This window comes from Diceros bicornis, chromosome 19 (assembly GCF_020826845.1).
Source record: "Diceros bicornis minor isolate mBicDic1 chromosome 19, mDicBic1.mat.cur, whole genome shotgun sequence".
Taxonomy (NCBI): domain Eukaryota; kingdom Metazoa; phylum Chordata; class Mammalia; order Perissodactyla; family Rhinocerotidae; genus Diceros; species Diceros bicornis.
The window spans coordinates 10,262,330-10,285,955 of NC_080758.1; the positions used below are offsets into that span (position 1 = coordinate 10,262,330).

General features: G+C 45.9%; 1 protein-coding gene across 3 annotated transcripts in view; it reads left to right on the forward strand.

Moving 5' to 3' along the window:
• The first annotated feature begins 13,621 nt into the window (after positions 1 to 13,621).
• Positions 13,622 to 23,626, forward strand: part of ZFP64 (ZFP64 zinc finger protein) — an 84,049-nt gene continuing 74,044 nt past the window's right edge. Inside the window, exons 1-2 of one of the 3 annotated variants that reach the window (XM_058562454.1) lie at positions 13,622 to 13,991; positions 16,931 to 17,164. In XM_058562454.1, the coding sequence (XP_058418437.1) occupies positions 13,946 to 13,991; positions 16,931 to 17,164 (280 nt within the window). In that variant the 5' untranslated portion in view covers positions 13,622 to 13,945. Of the gene's footprint in view, positions 13,992 to 16,924; positions 17,165 to 23,626 lie in introns of all 3 variants that reach the window. The other 2 variants (XM_058562453.1, XM_058562456.1) reach the window with 2 other exon arrangements.

Consider the following 23,626-nt stretch of genomic DNA (forward strand, 5'->3'; position numbering starts at 1 on the left):
TAAACATAATTACACTATAATTCCTTTGGGGCCCGGGGAAAATAAGAGTGGGGAGATCATTCTTTTTCATAACAAGCCTTGTAGAATTATTTAACTCTTTAAACTATGTGCCTTTATAACGTATATAAAAATTAAAACTAAATTTGAAAATTTTATGTGATTAAATATATTTTTTTCTAAATCAAGGATAGGAGAAGAGAGAGAGAGCCATTTCTGATAATACCATCCTTGAAGCCATCTCTGAAGCTGGAGTTATAAATTCCCTTTTTGTTTAAAGCCAGCTCAAATTTGGATTTCCCTGATTAGCAACCAAAAGAAAACTGACAAATACCAAAGCTGTGGACCCTCCACACCAGAAAGCACCGTCAGTCTTTATTTAGGTCCCCCACTTAACAGCACTGATGGTGCCTGATGTGCTGAATGTGCCCAGGAAGGTACTGCACCTGCTGGACGCCCACACCAGCAGCCAGCTGCAGAGCTCGCTGCTCCGTGCAGCTGCCAGGGCACTGTGGTGCTGCCCCAGGAGTGTGTGTTCCAGATGCCCAAGGAACCGGTGCCCAAGCCAACCAACATGGGGTTGGTTACTTCTCTGCATTCTCAGCTGTGTCCTTTAGTGGATTCAGGCTAGCTGCAGGGGTTGCTTGAACCAGTCTTGTGTGGTTTATCATTATTGTGAAATACACGATATTTCATCTGTAAGTCTAATTGGACTTGAAAGCTATTTGCATTACCACAAGAAATTCTGACAGGTATCAGTGAAAGAAAGGGAGGTGCTTGCTGTTAGAGCCTTTAAATAAAATGTTAGTGTTGGAAATTTCTGAAAGGTTATTTTAAAAACTAGTTTGATTGGCTGGCCCAGTGGTGGAGTGGTTAAGTTTGTGTGCTTGGCTTCAGCAGCCCAGGGTTCACGGGTTTGGATCCTGGGCATGGACCTACATACAGCTCATCAAGCCATGCTGTGGCAGTGTCCCACGTGCAAAATAGAGGAAAATTGGCACAGATGTTAGTTCAGGGCCAATCTTCCTCACCAAAAAAATACAAATAAATTTTTTAAAAACCTAGTTTTATATTTTTATATAGCCTCTTTGTGCTAACAAAGCTTTTCATCGAGAGGACCCATCAAATATGTGGCAAGGTTTTCATTACAAAGGCCTGGACAGGAATTGCATGTAACCACTTTAAGCATAAAATATGACACACACGGAAGTCGTGTCTGTGGAAGCCAACTCAAGTTTCTCATGTAAAAATCTGAAATTTTGTAACAAGAAGTTTTGTAAAATTACAATATTTAATTACTTTATAAAACTCTCTACTTTATTTTTTATATTTTAAGGAAATAACATTAAAAATACAATTAATTTCTTTCACTAGCCTCCATATCAATCCCTCAAAATTTCTGCCATTTTACGCCAGTGTGCTGTACAATTATTATCATTTTAATCATGTACCCTGATGTGAAAAAAGTTGGAGAGAACTGGTTTAAATCATGAGGATGTTTATTGTTACATTTAATGAAAATAGAGGTAGGCAGTCCCAAGGCAGGTTCAATGGCTCAGTAATATCAGCGGGAACCCAGGTCCTTGTTATTTTTGCTCTCCACCAACCTCAGCACCTGGCTTCCACCCCCCCCCCCGACCCCGAGCTCGCCACCTGCTGTGCACAAGACGGCTGCTGCAGCTCTGGGAGCCAGCTCCACTCATGGCAATGCCCAGAGCCAAGAGAATGAAGATGAGAATGAGGGTAGGAAAGGGCTTTCTTCTCCCATGCCTCTTTCTTTTCAGGGTGGAAAATCTTTCTCAGAAGGCTCCAGGAGATTTCCTCTATGTCTTCCTGAGCAGAACTTGGTCACATGTTCCAATGTGTATCTTGTTTTGTTTCTCCAAGCACCAAGCAATTCTCTAACGCCAGCTGGGTGTCCTACAATTCTACTCAATTCTGACACTGTCTACCTGGAGATAGCGTCAGATCTCACAGGTTAAGGGCTCAGTCCTACAAGGCTGCCTCCCCTCCACACTTCAGAAGGCAATTGCAGGGCCATGTTGTCACCTGTGTTTCTGACCACGCCTGTAGATCAGAGGTTCCCACAACCTCCTCCTTGCCTTTGATTAATGTGCTAGAGTGGCTCAAAGAACTGAGAAATATTTTACTTACTACGTTACCAGTTTATTATAAAAGGATACAAGCCAGGAACAGGCAGATGGAAGAGATGCGTAGGGCAAGGTGTGGGGAAAGGGCTCAGAGCTCCCGTGCCCTCTCTGGGTGTACCACTCTCCCCAGATCTCCACGTGTTCACCAACACAGAAACTCTCCGAAGTCCATCCTTTAGATTTTTATGGAGGCTTCCTTACATAAGCATGATTGATTAAGTCGTTGGCCACTGGTGACTGAACTCAGTCTCCAGCCCCCTTCCAGGGAGCGAGGTGAGACCAAGTTCCAACCCTCCAATCACACAGTTGGTTCCCCTGGCAATCAGCCCCCATCATTCGGTTACCTAGGAGTCTTTCCAAAAGTCACCTCATTAACATATCAAAAGACACCTTTATTGCTTTCATCACTTTGGAAATTCCAAGGGTTTTAGGAGCTCCATACCAGGAACAAGGATGAAGACCAAATATACATTTCTTATCATAAATCACAATATCACACTCGTCCGCTGGTAGACCAATCATCAGCAAAAGGAAATGAGATTTTCACGCACAGCTGGAACAGCCCCAGATAAAAGCTAGTCCTGACCAATGTAACTAGTCCAGGAGCTCCAGTAAACCCAGGCCCGTCCAGCTATTGGAAGGACTAAGGGCATCTATGTCTTGAGGTACATCTAAGAAAAGCTCCATGTAAGATGCTTACAGCCAAAGAGATCCTAACTGAAACAGGCCAAATCAACAAATACAACACATTGCGGTAAGTGCTAGAATAGCACCACACACAGGGATCTGGGGAGAGCCTCCTAAATCAACCAAGGAGATCCTAAAAGATCTCCATGAAGGAGATCCTTGAGCTCAGACTGAAGGAGTAGAAGTGATCGTGGTAGATAAGGTGGGAAACAGAATTTCAGACAGGAAACAGAACAGAGTGTACACGGTACAGAAGCTTGGAGGAGCTTCAGATAACTCAGTACACTACGAGATACTGGCTATGTCTGGGTCACATGACCACCTTTGTGACCACTGGGATGGGGGACTGCGATTAACATTATGTGGAGTAGGGGGGAGTCATTCTCAAAAGGAAGTCATGGAAAGAAGTAGTCCTGTTATCAGAAGTAAGAAAGGGATACCAGGCAGACCAAAAAAAATCAAAAGTTAGAGTTTTATTTTTAAGCTAACACTAGAGTTAGCTTAATAATAATAGGCTAAATTAAAACCTAGGTCCACAGATCTCATTGATACATCATCTGAGCAAAAGCAGAGAACCCTTTCTGTGGCAGAGATAGCTACCTGTCCATCAAAATTTGCCCTACGCCCCACCCTCCCACCCCCCGGACCCCCATCTAGAGTTGTAGCTGAGAAGCTGCTACCATCCAGGGACTACATTTCCCCCCCTGCCCCCTGGTAGCCACAGGGCCATGTGACTAGATTCTGCCAATGGCACATAAGCAGGAAGTAGGTGTGTCTCTTAAAGACCAAAGCCTTTGGGACACGAGTGGACCTTCTCCACGTCCAACCGTGGGGGTGACAGAGCCACAAAACAGAAGAGGTCCAGGCTCTTGAAGGGGATCCCCTACTGACAGGAACAAGCATCTCACACTGTTGCAAATGAGAAATAATATTCTATGACTTGGAGTCTTTGTGTTTGGGGGACTATTGATTTCAGTAGCAACTGTGACCCTAACTAAAATACTTTGCCAGGACAATTTAATGAAAATCTGAATTATCACTACAATTCTTTTGAATTGGCTGTGAATTCAGATGTGTAAAGAGGATTTAAAAGTAATCAACATTTCAAGATGTTTTTTTCAACTCAAAAAAATATGATATTATTGGGGAGAGCTGGGTGAAGGGTACATGAGAAGTTGGTACCATTTTTGCAACTTTTTGTAAGTTATAACTATTTCAAAATTAAAAGGTTAAAAAAAGTTTTCTTTAAATTTCCACCAATAGCTTTGGACTTCCACAAGAAGGAAGGGGCCTCGGTTTCCCCTTCTGTAAAATGAGAACTAAATCAGTGGTTTTCAAACCATAGTGTCCCTGAGGGTGTTGTAACAGCTCAGCAAATATCTGCTTTGATTTTTATCTTTAACGTACTACTAAAACCATCTGAAAACGCACACAAAAGTATTACACGCTAACTTTTCACACACTGGGGACCCCAGCAAGTTCACCTGTGCTCTCAGATTCATGTTTTGACATTCAAACTTGGGAGTGAAGTGTCTCCTTTGTCATCTATGCATTTTATTTGAATCTCTTCTGTGTCAATAGAGTAGTCCCCCCCTTAGCCGAGGTTTTGCTTTTTATGGTTCCAGTTACTCTTGGTTAAACATGGTCTGAAAATTTAAGTGGAAAATTCCAGAAATAAACAATTCATAAGTTTTAAATTGCGCACTCTTCTGAGTAGCATGACGAAATCTCAAACTGTCCCACTCCATCCTGCCTCAGACCTGAATCATCCCTTTGTTGGCATGTCCATGCTGTATACACTACCTGCCGGTTAGTCCCTTAGTAACCATCTCGGTTATCAGATCGACTGTCCTGGTATCACAGTGCTTGTGTTCAAGTCACCCTTATTTTACTTCATAATGGCCTCAAAGTGCAAGAGTAGAAATGCTGGCAATTCAGATATGCCAAAGAGAAGCTGTAAAGTGCGACTTTTACGTGAAAAAATGAAAGTTCTTGACTTAATAAGGAAAGAAAAAAATCAAATGCTGAGGTTGCTAGGATCTATGGTAACCTTTATTACAGTGTATTGTTGTAACTGTTCTATTTTATTATTAGTTATTGTTGTTAATCTCTTACTGTGCCTAATTTATAAATTAAAAGTTAGCGTAGGTATGTATGTATTGGAAAAAACATAGTATACACAGGGTTCGGTACTATCCATGGTTTCAGGCATCCACTCGGGGTCTTGGAACGCATCCCCCGTGGATAAGGGGGGACTACTGTAATTACACAGATTGTAACTACATTGTTTGGTTTTGTTGGAGACGGGTGTTAAGAGTTTGCTTCAAATCAGACCTGTATCATAATTAGAGAAATGTAAATTAAATCTCCCACAGCATTTTTCACCCATCGGATTGACAAAGATCAGAAGTGTGACAACACTGTGTGAGAGAGGATGTAGGAAACAGGAGCTCTAACGGGTTGTTGACAGAAGTTCGGAGTGGCACAATCCCACTGGAACGCTTCAGAATCTTAAATGCACATACCCTTCGACCCAGTAATTCTATTTTAGGAAACTGTGCTACGGATATACTCTCTCATGTACAGATATAGATACAGATATTCATTGTAGCTTTGTTTGTAGTAACAAAAAACTGGAAACAAACTAAATGGCCATTAATAGGGATTGTTGACGTAAATTTCGGTCTATGTATATATACAATGGAAAACTGAACTCTTCCTAAAGCAGTGAGCCAAGTCTAGATCCACTTACGAGCAATGTATTCCAAGACACATTGTTATGAGGGAAAAAGCCGAGTGGATTGTTGTTTGCATGATAGTATAATTTGGAAAAAAAGAAATGGATGAATATACATATACCTTTTTGCACATATGTAGGCAAGTTCAGAAGTGTTCTTCAGTTCCATGAAACTGGTAATAGTGGTTGCTTCCTGGAAAGGAAATTGGGTGGCTGGGGGAGGTTGAAAGGGTACCCACTTTTCACCGTATACCCTTTTATACTGTTTGCGTGTTTTCTTGTTCATGCACTGACTACATAAAAGAGTGAAAAAACCAGGCCTGTGTATGCTTGCCCATTTGAAATTATCTAAGTGAATATACTATTAAAACACAGGTGTGCTACTCTCAGTTGGGTGCCAGGCAAGCCTCAGAGGCAGCTCTCATCAAAATAAGGGGTTGTGTAATCACCGCTTAATGCCCAACAGGTTGAGTCTTGATCACGTCCTATTACAGAGGGTGTTAGCTCTTATTTTAACTTTCAAGTGTTTCTTCATTGACTTTTATGTTTAAGGATTGCAGGCAGTTGTTAAATATTGTTAGTGAATCAACTTCAGAATAAATTACCCCCTCGTCCCTTTCCAGGATTTTGGATCAGGTTTCAGTGGTGGAGTCAGGAGGTGCTCACTAGAGTCACCCAAGACGTGTCTCCATGCTGCATACCTGGACCACACGCCCAGAGGTTCTATTCCAGCGCATCCGGGTGGTGCCCGAGCATGTGTGTTCTCAGCAAGTTCCCTTGGAGGCTCTAAGGCACTCTCCAGTTAGAATCACCTGCAGTGTTCAGAAGAGCAAGAATAAAATTGTAAGCCCCACAAACTTTAATCCAGCTACATCAGACAGGGCCCAACCAGAAAAAGAGAATCAACTTTGAGGATTTAAGTAAATTTGATGCAGAGATTCATACACAGCTGATGAAAGAGCTAAAAAGACAAATGGGAATGGTGAGGCAACCCAGAGATGAGTAACAGCTGGAAGCCACTACCCCCTGCCCCCCAGGGAGGAGGCTGGGCACGAAGGGAGGAGGTGATGGTGTCAGAGACAGAGTCGCCTGGCAGAAGCTGAGGCCACGGTGGATCTGTCTGGAATCTGGAGCCATAGAGGAAACACAGCCACTGCCACGAAGATAGGGAGGGAGAGGAAGTCATACTCTGGCTTCTCCCTTCCACCCATCAGCGAAACCCAACAGGAAGCTAGAAGCCCCAGAAGCCTGGAAATGCCTCTGGGGCTTCTAGCTTCCCTGAATGCAGAGCTGAGCAGGGGGGGCAAGGAATGAACAAGAGGGCAACAGACTCAGGGCCAGCCCACGAGCCTCGGTTAAATTTATAGCTGAAACTTCAGACCACAATTTTCGGTAGTATTTTTGAGAAACTGAGTGGAGGGGCTGCTGACACAAGTGTTTTTGAGAATGTAAAGCCCTGGATTAGCCATTCTTATTAGCCTTTGTCTAGAAAAATAAGGGACGTTTAAAAATAATGGCACACCAGTTACCATACAATTAACATGGAATCTATATTTTTTCTAGATTCTGTCATCATATCACACTTTGTGTGTTTACTAAAAAGGGAAAAAATCCTTTCTTGTAATTGTCAAAGCTTAGCTTTAATAGGTATCTTTCAAAGGAGCCTTGATACTATTCATTCATTTGTCCATCCATCCAATACTTTTTATATACCAGGCACTTGATTTTTTTGTTGTTTTGTTTTGCTGGGAGAGGTTCACTCCGAGCTAACTTCTGCTGTCGATCTTCCTCCTTTTTTTTTCTTTTTTTCCCCCTCCCCAAAGCTCCAGTACATAGTTGTATATCCTAGTTGTAAGTCATTCTAGTTTTTCTATGTGAGCTGCCACCACAGCATGGCAGCTGACAGACACGTGGTGTGGCTCCACGACCGAGAAGTGAACCCGGGCCACGGAGGTGGAGAAAGCACCGAACTTTAACCACCAGGCCATCAGGTCTGGCTCTACCAGGCACTGTTTTGATGCTGGTGTACAACAAGGAAGAAAATAAACAAAATTTCCTGCCCTGAGAACTTACATTTTAATAGACTGCACGTGATTGCCATAGGGAACTATATTTGCTAAATGTTTACTGTGGAAAAAATTTCATCACTTGAAATAATGAGCTATTTTGTTAAGAGAAGGATATCTTTGCTCACAAAACTTATGACCATTAATTGAGTGACTATGACCTCCTTATTCTTGTTAATTAATATTACCAGAATAAAAATTGTTTGTATTCCTTGATAATTTAAGTAAGCAACTGTAAATCTCCTTCCAGAAATTATTTAAGCAGGGAAATAATTCCAATGGATTGATTTTGAAAGACTGTGCAAATCTCTGTTCTTGTACAGTTGCTGCTACTTGTCGTCAAAGATTCTTAACTGAGATAGTCCTTAATTGGCCTTTTGACTGGAGAAAACGTATTTACCCTTTATGGGACTCAGCTGCTACATAAATAAAATAGTGATGATAGTGCCTACCTCTATGCTGTTCCGAGGATTAAATGATATAGTATAGGTAATGTAGGTAATTCCTTGGTAGAGATTTTTAGTCAAAAGGAATATTTAGACCATGGAGAAGGACAAATTCCTTTTTCTATCAGAAACATATTGGAAATTTTGGATACATGCAGCACAAGATTAATGATTTAGAAGACTGATACTCAGTCTTGATATCGAGAAGTAAGAGGGAGGAGTGGGGACTGGGGTAACTGCAGAGGTTGGGCTTCATCCAAAGGAGCAGCTTCTCAGATCCAGCCGAGTGCTATTATATGATCATCCAGGCCCAGATTTGCCAGATCTTTCCATTTCTTTTTTCTTAAAAGCTATAAATCCCAATTTTTATGAGAAATCTAGAATCTTTTAAGCATTGGCAACAAATTCAAATTTATTTTAGATTTTAGATTTCAAACATGGAGTAGGATTACCAATATGTCTATACCCCACAGGAAATTTGCCATTTCTAAATTGTATCTATTAAATGAGAAGTGGTCAAACTTAAGAACAGAAGAAACCATAAGCATTCTAGTCAAACAAAGGCTGTTAACTTTTTAAGAAATGTGATCCTGGGGCTGGCCTGGTGGCATAGCAGTTAAGTGCGCACGCTCCGCTTCAGTGGCCCGGGGTTCGCAGGTTCAGATCCCAGGCGCGAAGTGAGGCACCGCTTGTCAAGCCATGCTGTGGTGGCGTCCCAGATAAAATAGAGGAAGATGGGCATGGATGTTAGCCCAGGGCCAGTCTTCCTCAGCAAAAAGAGGAGGATTGGCATTGCATGTTAGCTCAGGGCTAATCTTCCTCACACACACACAAAAAAATGTGATCCTTGCCGAGAAATTCATCAGGAAGGAACCCATATTGAGAAAATGATCTGAAAAGGGAAAAGAGGAAAAGGCCCTTACAAATGGTGTTGAAACAAGTTATCCTGACAGCTCTGTTCAGGATAGAGAGATGATGTGTTCACACGGGCCAATAAAAAAGCTACTGCAGTTTATTACTTATGAGATCTAAAAAATTATTACCAACATCCAGTAGCTTATCAAATAAATTATGATGCAAAACCTTATAATGAAATATTATGCAACCATTAAAACTAATAGTGGGGAGCAGAGGTCTGCAAACACCGAGTGCATCGGAATCAGCCAGGGAGCTGGTCAAAGGTACAGACGCCCAGGTTTCACACCAGCCCTTCTGAAGCAGACTCTCCACAAGTGGAATTGGGGCATTTGGAGATTTAACAACTTCCCAGGTGACTCTAATGCACGAACCAAACTGGGAAAACTCTTCAAAAGCAAAGCCAATTATGAAACAATATGCATTGTATTGTGTTTGATTACCATTTGATTCAGCTGCATGTGAAAGACACACACACACACACACACACACACACACACACACACACACACACGCACATGCGCGCGCGCGCACACACACACACCTTACATACACACACACACACACACACACGAGTAACAATAGCTGAAACAAAATAAAAGTGCATTTCTCATGTAAATGAAGCCCAGAAGTGGACAGTCCAGTTGACAACTCCACAATGATGTTAGGGACCTGGTCTACTTCCAACTCACCACTCCACCATACCTAGACTATAGTCTCATTCTCATAGTCCAAAATAGCAGCTAGCATTCCAGCCATCACATCCTCATTCCAAACAAAGAAGGGAGGGAGTGAAAAAGAAGAAGGGGCAAATGGACTATGTGTTGGTTCACAAACTGGCCCCCAGACACAGAGGGCAAGGAGAAACCAAAGAAGGAGGCAGACCACTCCAGATTGGTAGGTGGCAGGTTTAATAAGCAAGGTAACTTACAAAGTTTGTCTTGGACGGCCACAAGATGCATATATCTCTGCACCTGCTCACTAGAATCTTAAAATTTTATAAAGAGGCCTTAACTGGATTCTGTCACGAACACCGTCCAGATGGTCTCAACACCTTACTCTCTCAAGTCTGTGTCCTTGGAACAGCTCCCACTGGGGGAACTGTAGGCAGAGTGTACATTCCAAGGTCAGGGGAGGGGGTGAGGAACCTCCGATTGCCCAGGTCCGGCTCGAGGGTCAACCGGCGATCACATCCTCTTGATTACCTCCTCCAACAATATGTCAACTGTTATTGTCAGGAGACTTCCCAGAAGTTACATCACAACATTTCATTTACATTGCCAGAATTTAGTCATACAGCCACGTCTAGCCACAAAGGAGGCTGGGAAAAGTCTCTTTCCAGGAGGTCGTGCACTCAGCTGAAAACTAGAAATTCTATGACTAGGAAAATTTGAGACAACCTACATGGGGTACACAAACAGCAATCTCTATCAGAAGTATAATATTAATAGGGGGAGTACATATTGATTTGAACCACATGAAATTAACATTTTTAGTTAAAAATAGACAAATATCAGCAATTCATATGGTTCATTCTATTTCTATAGAAAAAGTCTAAAAAGATATACAGTACGTAACGATGTAAATACTGTTCATCTCTGGTTGGTGGGATCTCGAGTAGCCATGCATTATTTGTGTAATTTTTTTAAATAATGATCATAATACGTATCTCCCCAAAAAAAGGTTAAAAACAGCATGTAAGTTATAATCACATTTTTATAAAATGCATGAATACAACTTGTGTGTTCATCTATGCAAATATATACATATACAAAGAAAACAAGACTTTAGGTACATGCATCAATCAAAATGTTACTTTTGGATAGCAGACTATAAATAGGTTTTATTTTTTTCCTTATATTTTTCTGTATTTTTTTCCAAATTTCTAACCAAAAACTTGTAATACTCTTATAATAAGAAAAACAAAATAAGAAATTAAAAGAGGAAATTTTAAGACCAGCAAAAAAGCATTGCCATGATTGATGTCTGCAGTAGAGAAGGTCTGGCTGGGCGTAGCAGCAAATGATTAAAATGGAACTGATGGAAACATTCACAAATTCATTCCACAACAATGAATGGAGGCCCCAGTGTGCCAGGCCCTGTTCTAGGCTCCGGGGACACAGGGTTAATAAAATAAGCCACGTCCATGCTCTCCTGGAGCTCACAGTCTGGTGGGGAGACAGATAATTACCAAGCAGAAATAAAAAATAATAATAGCTAGGATTTGTGGCCCAGTTATACGAGCCACGCACTATTCTAAGCACTTTATAAATATTGACTGGTTTCCTCTGAAAAACAACTTAATGAAGTAGGTACTACTACCATCTCCAATTTACAGAAAATGGAGACACAGAGCAGTTGAGTCATTTGCCAAGGTCACCCAACTAGTTACAGTGTAGCAGCCCCAGGATTTACATGGCCTTGGAATAGCCCCACTCCAGGACTATGGATTTATCCACCAACTAGTAGGACCCAGGCTTTTATCATGATAAGAATTTCCTGAGGCACTTGTGAAATACATGCGAATTACCATCTCTTGCCATAGGAAATTCTGGTGCAGTAGTCTGGATTGGAACTTCAGAATTTGTTCTTAGCAAGACCACTGGTGTTTATTCTCTTCAGGCAAATATGAAAAATACTGTTTTCACAAAAGGAGTCTGTGGCAATAGAAGTCAGAATGGTGCTTACCTCACCGGGCGGGAGCTGCAGCCTCACTGACTGGGAAGGGATGTGAGGCTGGAAACGTTCTGTATCTTGATCAGGGTAGGGGTTACCCAGGTGTGCACGTATGTAAACATTCATCAAGCATTAAAAAATAAATGTTGCCCTAAGCGGCAGTGCCTTTCTGGACCATGTAAGCTGGGAATGGGTATAATGAAGGTGATGGAGCAGAGAGTACCAAGGGGACAGGTGCTTCAGATAAGAGACAGGAAAATTGTCTTGCATTTGGCCCTGGATGACAGAAAGAAGCCAGTCCTGCAAAGACCAGCAATCCAGGCAGGGGGAGGAGCAGACACAGAGCCCGCGGGGCAGGGAGAGCTGGGCGGGTTTGAGGAACAGCAAGGAGGCAGGTGCAGCTGACCTGGGCAAAACAGGAGTTGTAAGGCTTGCAGTGGGACTGGCGGGCAGTGGCCAATCCACATCTAGCTCATTCCTGGCACAGGGCTCTCGCTCCTGCTAATTCCTCAGGCTGGAACTGCCCCTCCCCTATTCAAATATTATCTGCTCAGGGAGGCCTTCCTTGACGGTTCCTGCAGCCACTATCACATTCTTGTTTTATGTCCGCTGAGACCTTATGACTACCAAGAAATTACACTGCTGATTTGATTATTGAGTGTTGACTGGATCCCTAGCCACTACAAGTTCTATTAGAGTAGGCACCAAATCGTTTGGATCAACTTTGAACCTCCAGGGGCTAGCACAGTGTCTCTACTTAGAAATAAATACTTGCCGGAGGAATAACAAACTCTTAAAGGAAGCAGCAGGGAAAATGCCATTAGTTACACAAGCCATGTTTACTAAAAGCCTACTGTGTGCCAACTCAGCCAAGTTGCTGGGGATGGATATATCAGTGAAGCAAAGAGATTCACAAAAAAAGAAAAAGAAAAAACTCCTGCTTTCTTGGGGACTTATTGAATGTAAGGGGGAAAGGGAAACAAGCAAATTATCTATTTCGATAGACAGATAGATAGATAGATAGATAGATATAGATGATGATGATAGATAGATAGACAGACAGACAGACAGATAGAGAGATAGATGATAGACGGAGATACTCCAGATATATAATGTTAGATGTAATAAGTTCTAAGAAGAAAGATAAAGCAGACTGGAGGGGGACAGGGAGCGCTGGGTGGGGGAAGAGGGGACTGCAGTATTAGAATGGGCTAGCCCAGGAGGGCCTAGGGATGTGAACGCGAATCAAGACCTGACGGCCTTAGGGAGGGAGGGTGGCAGGTGGATACCAGGGGACAGCGAGCGCAAAATCCTGGAGGCTGGAGAGCGCTTGAGGCTGACGCCTGAGGGAAGGGGAGAGGAGCGGGAGGCGAGGTTGGGCGAGCGGGGACAGACCAGGCAGGGCAGTGTCCACCAACATCAGGGGCTTCATCTGGGAACTTAGGAATGCTCATCCTCAGGCCTCGCCCCAGACCTACTGAATCAGAACCCCTGGGGTGGGTCCAGCGGTCTAACACGTCCTCCAGGAGGCTGTGTGCACGCTCCAGCTGGCGGACCCTGGCGCAGGGGGGCCTTGAGCGTTGGATACCAGCTGTTAGTCTTATCATCCACGTGATCGCGGTTCTCTTTATTTTACCAGCTGGGCAGGGGACCCGCCCAGCGCTCTGCTGATTTGCCGGGCACCGAGGCTCAGCGGGGATTTCTCCCAAGACCCCGCACCCCGCGCACCCACCCCCCAACTGCAGCCCGACGCGGTCCTCTCTGCAGACCACCCCGGCGACCGGGAGCGACGCGGCTGCCCGGCCGCCTTGGGGACCGCATGCCCAGGGCGGCAGGTGCAAAGGCGCCGGAGCCGGGGGGGCCAGAGGCGTGGGCCAAGACCGCAAGGGTGCGGGCGGGGCGGCGGCTGCCGCAGCCCGGGGGGCGCATCCCTCACCGCCCGCGGTCGCCCAAGCCGCCGGGACGCGTGTGCGCCATCCAGATCCCGGGGGATTCCGCGGGTCCGGGGCCGCGCGCCCAGGCATCGGGATTGGCCCGCGGCTTCCCCCGGGAGCCGCTGATGCAAAGCCAGGTTGGGGCGGCCGGGGCCGGCCAGCGCCCTCTAGGCAGCGGAAGTGGAGCTTGCTTTACATCCGTCCTCCCCGCCTCGCAGAGTTGGGAGAAGGAAGGCTGGGGGGTGTGGAAAAATAAAAGGAAAAGTCCTTGCGCCATGTAGAGCAGCGCCCCCCACCCTGGCACCCCCTCCGGCCGGAGGCCACCCAGTCTGCGGCCATGAACGCGAGCAGCGAGGGCGAGAGCTTCCCGGGCTCCGTGCAAAGTAAGTGCTTTTCCGGACGCAGTGCGCGCTCCGGGGCCCAGTGCGCGCTCCGGGGCCCGGGCCCAGGCACGTCTGCGACGCAGCGAGCAGGCCCGGGGCCCCGAAATCGGGGTGACGGCCCCGAGCCGGCGTCTCGGGAACCGCGGCGGGCGCGCCGTGCAGGGGGCGCCGGAGTGGGCTTGGGGTGGGGGCACCCAACCCGGGGCCAGGCGGAGGGCGCTCTCCAGCCTCGCAAGACCCCTTGGAAGGAACGGTGGGGGAGGGCATGCCGTTCAGACAATCGCCACCCCCTCGGGGCATTCCACGCCCCCCAGGCGGAGTTTGGGGGATTTGGGGTAACCGCGGCAACGATGATGGGAAAACTTCTGCCTGGGTGGCTCAGAATCCTTGAAGTCTGGGGAGCCGAGGTTCCACGAGGTCTGGCCGACTTGGCTTGCCGGCGCACTGCAAAGCCGTGTCCACATGAAAGGTGGAGATCTGAATGGGGAACGGGGCCATGGTCGCTTTCTTTGAGTTTAGGTTCATTTTAATTTTCCTGATGAGGACAGCAGCCTTTTTCGCCCGCGGCATTGTTTCCCAAAGTGTGGTCCAGGGACGGAGCGCAAACCAGCCACCTGGGAGTGCGAGCGCTTATTTAAAAAAAAAAAAAAAAAACCAGCTCTCCGGGCCCCACCCATCGGATGGATGGGAGGGATCTGCCGGCCTTACCCTGGGCGATTCGCAGCCACGTCAAGTTTGAGCACCCCTGACACGGGTTTGCACACACCTGGCACATAGCAAGCGCTTAGCTTGTTAGCTGTTACTGTTAACAGTTTTGGAGACGCTGCCTCCCAAACTTGGCTGGCTATCCCTCGCATAACTTGTAAAAAGCACAGATTTCCCTAAACCCCAGCCCCCTTCACCCCACCTCCATTGTGACTCCTTGTCTCCAAAGAGGGGCTCAGATGTGTCCGTGTTTAACACACCACCCTCCATCCCCGCGCATTATTCTGATGCCGAGACTGAGACAGGTTTGGAGAACTTTGCAAAGATAAAGGAATCTTTTTGCTGTTGAGCACCTGTCTGTGTCCAGTGGTTTTTATTTGGTCTTTTGATTCTCACTACAAGCCCAGAAGGTAGGTATAGTTTATCCTTCCAAATTATCAGAGAGGGGTACTTTCACAATCAAATAGGGTACCTCAGTGATAACCCCAGCAGGTGACATGCTGAGGGATGGGGACCCCCGTGCTGGCCTTGCACAAGCACCGTCTCCTTTCATCCTCATAACCATCCTGTGAAGCAGAAACTTCTCTCCTCCCCGTTTCATCCTGGGTACCAGTCCTAGTGATCACTAAGGAATCCTCAGCCATACAAGTCACTTCATCCCTCATCCCTTGTTTTCCTCTTAGTCCCGTGGGCACCTCAGTAGCTACAGGGAGGCAGTGGTCCAGAGGAGAAGAAAAGGCTTCCTTCCTTCCATCCACTGATTTCAGAGTATGTAAGCACACAGGGCACCGGACAAGACGGCTTATAAGACCGTACCACGCTCAGCCCCCAGTCTCTCTCCTCAGCAACTCAGCCAAATGGTATTTCCACAGAGAGATTTCTTGTCTTAGTTAGACGTGGGGAAAATTGGGCATAATGTAAATATTTTATAAATTTTTAGAAAATTGTGATGCCCAGATGCCAACCATATATGCACAAAGGTAGTTCTCATATTATTTAGACTTGGGAAAGATTAGAAATAAAATAAAGACCTTATAGTTACTGAGAAGATTACAAGGCATGGATCACATGGTGTAATGTGTTGTTATTAAATAATTATATTTCAAGAGAGATTTTAATGATATAGCACAATGCTTATACCATATTGTGTGGGAAAAAGATTGATTTTATAATACATTCTGATCTTAACCAACTTTTAATTGAAAATGAATGGAAAAAAATATTTTGTAATGTTCATGGTACTCATAGGTGGAAAGATGGTGATTTCCACCCACTCCCCGCTTCTCTTCCAAGTTTTCTGTTATAAATATGAGTTTCCTTATAATAAGGCAAAGAAAAAATTTTTAATAAAAATTAAGGTAGTCATATTAGTTAGAGACATTAATTAATTGTATTTCTTTACTTAACAAACATTTATATAGCACTTTCTAATATAGTGCCAAGTACTATGGTAAGTGCTTTGCAAATGTTAACACAGTATTAACTCATGATATCATTACTATTGAGAAATAATGTCCCTATCAGTTAGGGATGAATTTTGGCTACAAGTAACAAAACTGAACTATACTCGCCCAATCAGAACTCTGGAATTTGTTGATTCCAGGGTTAATTCAGGAGTTCAGAGAAATAAGGGCCAGTATCTGTAGGGATGTCAGCTTTTTCCTCATGGTTACAATATCACTGCAGAAACCCCTGGCATCACGTCTGCATTCAAGCCCAGAAGAAGAGGGAGACAGTGCCAACCATGTCTGCTCCCTTTTTACCCCAAAAGCCACACTTTTCCCAGAAGCTCCTCCAGCATTGTGCTGGAGGGGTTCCCAAGTAGTACGGGACCCGAGATTATTTAGACTAGTGGTTCTCATGGGGAGAGTGGGGCTTGGAAAAGTGGGGGGATTGGTTTTCATCAAGATTGGGAAGCACAGTGACCTTTTAGTTGGGGTAGGAGATGGCTGCTGGTCCTTCAAAGTGGAGGGCAGCCCTCACATCAAAGAACTTTCTTGCGTGAAAGGCAGCTAGTGCCCCTGTCGGCAGTAATGCGTCGTGAGGGTCCTTTGCCGCTAGGACAGAACTGGGATTCTGTTTGTAAGGAAGAAGAAGGGAGTGGCATGGATGCTGGGCCAGCAACTAGCCATGTCTGCCACCGTGCCCTTGTCCTACCAGGCATCTGGTTTGTGTTGGCATTTCCGACTGTTTGGAATTAATATGTGACTTTGCTTTGTCCCCTGGAGTTCCAGGTGGCACCACGGTGCTGGTGGAGCTGACTCCTGACATCCACATCTGCGGCATCTGCAAGCAGCAGTTTAACAACCTGGACGCCTTTGTAGCCCACAAGCAGAATGGCTGCCAGCTGACTAGCACGCCCGGGGCGGCCCCCAGCACCGTCCAGTTTGTATCGGAGGAAACGGTGCCTGCCACGCAGACTCAGACCACCACCAGAACCATCACCTCGGAGACCCAGACGATCACAGGTACGTCCGGGCTGGGGGAGCCCGCTGGAGGTGGCCTGGCTTGTCCCAGACCCCACACCCTGAGGAACTTGTTAAAAATACAGACCCAGGCCCGCCCCTCCAGGGTTGCTGATTCATTATTTTTAACAAGCTCCGCTGGGAAGACAGCTGCCCAGCCAGGTCTGGGAACTGCTAGGTTAAAACATTAAGTGTTAGCAGTTATAAATTGTTGTCACATGTTAAATAAAACAAACGGGCAAAAAACAGATTTCTAAAACAAAAACCTATATACAAAGAAAAAAATACTTGTAGGAAATACATTGCGATAAAAAAAGGAAGATGGTTATTTTGGGTGGTGGGAGTATGTGTGTGATCCCTGAATTTGCATTATTTGTGTGAAGGCACAAAAAGCATGGTTTTTTTTTGTTTTTAAATCTACAAACAGGCATTGACGCCTCCCCTCCCCTGTGCTGCCAACCAGGAAAACAAAATTTCATCCCAGTTCTCCGTTGTATCCACTCTCTCCACCAAAAATAAATTGTAGATGGATCTAAAACTTAACTGTGCACAGTGAAACCGTAAAAGTTCTATAGTAAATGTGATACACACACAGAGACACATACACACTTACATACACACACCTATACTTATACCTGTATAATCTATCTGAAGGGACTAGACAGCTTAAAAAATATGAAGTAACCCATTTATGAGATAGTACAGGCACTGCTGGGTCCTGTGGGGAAATGGAGAATGTATTCCTTAGCTAAAAGCATTCAAATTTTTAAACTAAACATATATCTTTATTAATACTGTGCCTACCAAAGAAGACAGGTTGTGGGACTCCCCCCCCACCCACAAAAGAAAAAGAAGCATATATGTGGTTGTAAATAGAGTTATAATTTTTCCAAAGTAAAAACAATGTATTGAAAAATCTAAAGACAAACAAACAACCGGGGGCAAAAATTGCAGCATATATGACTAAGGCCTAAGGTCCCTCATATATAAAGAACTCTTAAAATCAATAAAAGTAGAGAAAAAGAACCAGGTGGAAAAGTTGGCAAAGGCAGCAGATGATATGCAAGAGGCCACCAAACATAAAAGGATGCTCCATCGCCTTAGTAATTAAAGAAATGCAAATCAGAAGAAGGCTTGGGGGGGATTCCACTTTCATTTTCTGGGGATGTAAATTCATGTAACCTGGGTCGTATGTGATATCTTTTAAATTTAACATCTTAAGTTTAACATTTAAAATCTTTCCATTTTTAAAATGTGCATAAACACATTTACCCAGTAAGCCCACTTCTAGGTGTTTATCCTATAAATCTTCATAAGCAAATGTACAAGAATATTCATTTACAGTATATACTATAAAGAAAGTGGAACATTTGTGTGTACACATCAAGAGTAAATTTGATAAATATTGGAGATTCAGCCAATGGAATATGACTTAGCCATGAAAGGGGGAGCTAGATCTGTGTATAGACACAGAAAGATTCTTAAGTATGAAAAAAGCACATATACATAAATTCATAGTATTATATTCAAGGAAAGCTTCTAGAACAGGAATGAGGCAGGTAATGTTAATGAGAGAAGTAAGCTGTGCATTAGGCATTAGGGAATGGTGGGGACTGTGGTAAAGTGGAGAAAGCTGCTCTTGGGATCCAGTCAGATATTTGGGTTTTTCTGAGAAGCTGAAAAATATAAAATTTCCCAAATTTTAAAACTTTGTTGGCCAAACAAAATACATCTAAGAGCCTGATCGAGCCCACAAGCTTCTGCTAGCTTATTCTCAACAGTGTTTACCAAACAGTTTATCTGGAGCTGGGAGTGGAAAAACTCTGAAGTGGGGGAACCGACTTTCACCTTATCAATTGTATCTTGGTGTGATGTTTGCATTTTTTGGCAGTAAGCAGAGTTTTGTGGTTGTTTCCTTAATGCACCCAAAATAATGTTTCTGCTGAGTTTTTAAAACATTGAAATGAAATTAACTGATCACCTCACAAACCTTAGTACAAGTACCTTGAGGTCTTCCCACTGTCTCCTGAGTTTATCTTAATTCTCGTCTTAGAGGAAGTCACCAAGAAATGTGAAAACTAAAACCACCTTAGAGACGGCCCTGGTACAACCTGCTTATCTTACAGCTGGACGAAGTGAAGCTGCAAATGGGGACCAGACACGGCCGAGGTCCCACCACGAGTTCAGGACAGTCCTGGGACTTACGTGTTTTGGCCCTTCCCCTAGCGGTCTTCTCCCTGAAGACTCAGCGTTTGGTTCCCTGTCCTCAAAAACAAACTCCCAGGAGCCCCACACACTGGGTGTGAAGCCTATGAAACAACGCCCCAGGCTGCAGAGGCTGCAAGGCCCATCCTTTATTTGTGGCCATTGCGTCTTCCTGGGTTCTGAGCCTCTGCTTATGCTGTTCCCTCTGCCTGAAATACTTTTCCCGCCTTTACCTGGCATGACAGTCTACACACAAAGGATCTGGTTTCATCCCGGGACACCCACCTCCACTCTCTTTTGCAGCAGCCATGATGATCTCCTTTCTGTTTTCCAAATGAGCCACGTTTCCTGGGTTTCGGAGCCTTGGTATGTGTTGCTCCCCCTGCCTGGAACTGACGTAATTCTTACACATACGTCAGAGCTGAGGGTGAGGGCATTTCCTCACAGAGCCCTTCTCTGACACCGCACACGCAGTGTTCTCCCAGACCAGGTCAGTGCCCGGAGTTCAATGATTATTTGCAGAACTGATTATCTGAGGTCTGTCCCCTCACTGAACCGCCCTGTGCGGTCAGGGGCTGCGCCCCTCGCCTTCCCCGCTGGATCCCCAGCACGATTCTAGCCACTGGTTCTTTGTCGAGTAAATGAGCAGCTGCCCAAATCTCACATCCGTCAGTGAAGCTGACGCCACCCCAATACCCGCTCCTCCGCCTCTCCTCCTAGTTCTTTGCTCAGAGACGCTCACCCTCCTCTTAGCATTTCCACTGCCCTGCAATCATGCGCTCTTGCTATGCCTCAGTTTACCCACCGCCCTGTAGGCTCAGGCCAGGCCTGCAGCCTCCTTGTGCCCGGCTCACGGTGGCCCCGCTGCGCAGTGTGGAAGGGAGCTCCATGCTCCAGAGACGGGCGGCTGGACCCGCATCGCAGCCCATCAGCCAGCCGCCCGGACTGTGGGCCAGTCACTTGCTCTCGGCTCCAGATTCCGCCTCTGTAGGAGGGGCTTACAGTGATGCCGCAGACTATCAGCTAATAGAATTAGGCGCCTAACGCCTAACATCATCAGGTTGTTGTCAGGACTCTGTGATAATGCACATAACGGACCCGGGACAGAGTAATTGGACCCAATAAACCACCGCTTTTATGAATATAGAGATGGACAAGTGCTGGATGGAGGTGCGGTGTGCAGAATGCCTCCTCTGCCTGGCTCAGCTGTTCTTCCTCATTGTTCCTGCTTCTGCGCCACAAACGAGCAGAGTCTTGCTTTTTCCCCTTTCTTTTACACTATTTAGTTTGGTTTTCTGGCCCCAACTCCCCCCAGGTTTGCCCTCGGTGTCCCACTCGTGGCATTCCCAGACCTGCCTGTGAACCAGGATCCTGGGGGCTTGTTAGAGATGCCGGTGCCCGGGTCATACCTCCTGAACCCGAGTCTCTGGCGCTGAGGCTCAGGCATCTGTATTTTTAACAAGCTCCCCGGGGGATTCTGGGTCTCAGCCAGGTCACAGAGTGACTCACTGCCCCCAGGCCATGGTCGGAGCCCAGCACTGGTGGATTTCTCCAGACACCGTCACGCAGACAACGTCCCGACTTGTTTGTCGCTCTTCAGTCCTTGGTTAAGCCAACCCTTCCTCACTCGGCTCATACGTCCTCCAATAGTAGTTGGACGTAAAGTAAAATTCTGTGTCTGCTAGCTTTGAAAGCTCCCTATTGTTTGGCATTTGATTTGAGAACTTGCACATAGGAGCAGTCAAATTAGATATTGATGCTGGTGAAAAAAAACTAGCATCCCACACGCATTTTCTAAGTTCATGGCTTAAAATTATGGGGATTGGGAGTCAGGCCTCTGAGTTTGAGTCTTGGTTGTCTAGGGCCTTATGAGCCACGTGACTGTGACAAATTATAAGAGCTCGTGGTGTCTCATGTTGAAATAAGGACAAGAATAAATAGAAAGCCCGTGGGGTTTGGTAGTTAAGAGTCTGGGGTCCTGAGCCAGACAGCGTGGGTTCAAGTCCAAGCTGCACCACTTGCTGGGCAGGCAACCTAGGGTCTCAGTGTCTCTGTTTCTTGTGAAATGGGAGTAAAAATGGTACTCACCTTAGAGGGTTCTAGCCAGGCTCGTTGAGCTCCTACATGGAAGACACTTAGAGCTGTCAGTGTTAGCTCTCATTACTTACCAAATCAGGCAGCTGTGAAAATTAAATGAAACAGCACACTGAAAATGTTAGCACAGGGCCTGACCCATGACGAGCCCCCCAACAATATTAGTCAAATTAATCACTTGACCTAGAATGATCTTTCCTGCCTCTTCTGGTTAATTCCTATTCTTTAGGTCCCAGGTGAAAAGTCACCTCCACCTAGAAGCTAGCCGTGATTTCCCCCCTCCCCCGACCCTTGAGATTAGGTTTCTCACTGCTTCCCCACGTAGCACTTATCCCAGTTGTAATTAATTAGTTATTTCATGACAAGCAGTCTTCAGTTAGCCAGAGAAGTGAGTTCGGATGCTGTCAGGGGTCCGGCAATGGCAGCAAACACAGCAGCAGATCCAATATGATGGAGGGCGGGAGGGCCCGTGGGCAGCCAGCTAAGAGGAAAGCAGCACCCGACAGCCAGGAACAGGCCCGGGAACATCATCGGCCAGCTCTTGGTGTTGCTAGGAGTGGCCTGGCTCTCACAGGCAGGCCGTGCCGTCCTGCTGTGGAACAGAAACAGCTTCCCAGCGCGTCAGCATGAGGCAGGGCCACTCTGTGATTGTGGTGGGACAGGACAAAAACAAGAGCCCTCCGTGGTCATATCTGGGCCACAGAATACCAGCATGCCCTCCCCCAGTGATCTGAGTGACAGCGGCTCTTCCGCCGTCACAGCCTCAGCCTCTGCTTCTCGGTGATATTTGTGAAGACATCAAATCATAGACTTTCCCCACTTCCTGACAGCCTCCCTGCAGGCGTGCTTGAACCCTCCCCAAATACCATCTAACAAGAGCCCCAACCCTATAACAAGTCCTTTCTCGCACCTTGTTAATGAGACGGTCCCCATGGTACAAGGTCTCCCTCATCGCAGTGAGTCCTACATTTATTCAACTACAGGTGTGTCCCTGCTGCTCTCTGGCCGGAGGACGTGGCCGTAGGGAAGACCCAGCCCCGCTAACTGATTTTGAAAGCCTTAAAAAAGAATCTGAAGGCTCAGTTTGGCCTATGGGCCCCATATTAGTGGTTTGGTTTCTAGTTTCCTAGACTGTAAATCTCCCTGCAGGCAGAGACCTAATCAGTCTTGTTTTCCTGCCACCCGGCGCCAGGCCTGGCACATCACGGGCACTCAATAAGCAGTTATCAAGTGAGTGCAGGAAAGGGCGGCTGTGAGGATTAAGTTCGTTAATGTGCATGGGGCACGTGGCCTCATCTCCCCCATCGTGAGGGCCCAGTGAGGGCAGCTTTCGGACTGGTCTGTGCCAGTTGCTGGAGCCGAGATGCTTGCCCGTGGAGAATTCCAAGCCCATAGGGGAGGAGGATTTAGTCGTAAGACACACAAGCCCAGCCATCTGTGACAAGCACAGCCGTGTGCAAAGAGTTAATGGAGTAGATTGGCCCCAACAGGGAAAGCCAGGGAGAAAATTGTGAGTTAGATCAAATGTATAATAGGCCTTGAAAGACTCACCGGCCTTTGGGACGAGTTTGGTGGGAAGGGGGCATTTCCTAATGGTCGTTTAGGGGTGGGGAAGCTCAAGGCAAGGTCTGATAATGGCAGCTAGAGATGACACGGGCATATGTGGTAGGAGCCATGCTCAGCTCTGGCCTTTATTCTTAAGGAGCTGGGGAGCCATCGAAGGTTGTTGAGCATGTGAGTGGCTTAGTAAGGCAAACTAATGGTTTGCCAGAAGGATCTGCCAATGATAATAATAGCTAATTCTTACATAGTGCTTATTATATGCCAGGCGCTTTTCTAAGTACTCTATAGGAAGTAGTTTTTCACCACCATAAATTAGGTACTAAGAAGTTTTATCCCCATTTTACTAATAAGGAACTAAGGCACGTCGTGGTTAAATAACTTGTCCAAGATGACAGAGCCAGAGAGCGGCAGAACTGGGTCTCAAACCCAGACTACCTGGCTGTGGAATGTGTGCGCTTGACCACTTGACCACTACGTTGCAGTGTTGCTCAGATTTGTTTGTGCCTAAGAACCATGTCAAGCTTCGGAGAAACATGCGGATACCCAGACCCACCCTGCCCCGCACCCCCGCCCCCACCCCCCGGGGTAACATCTCGGTGGGTC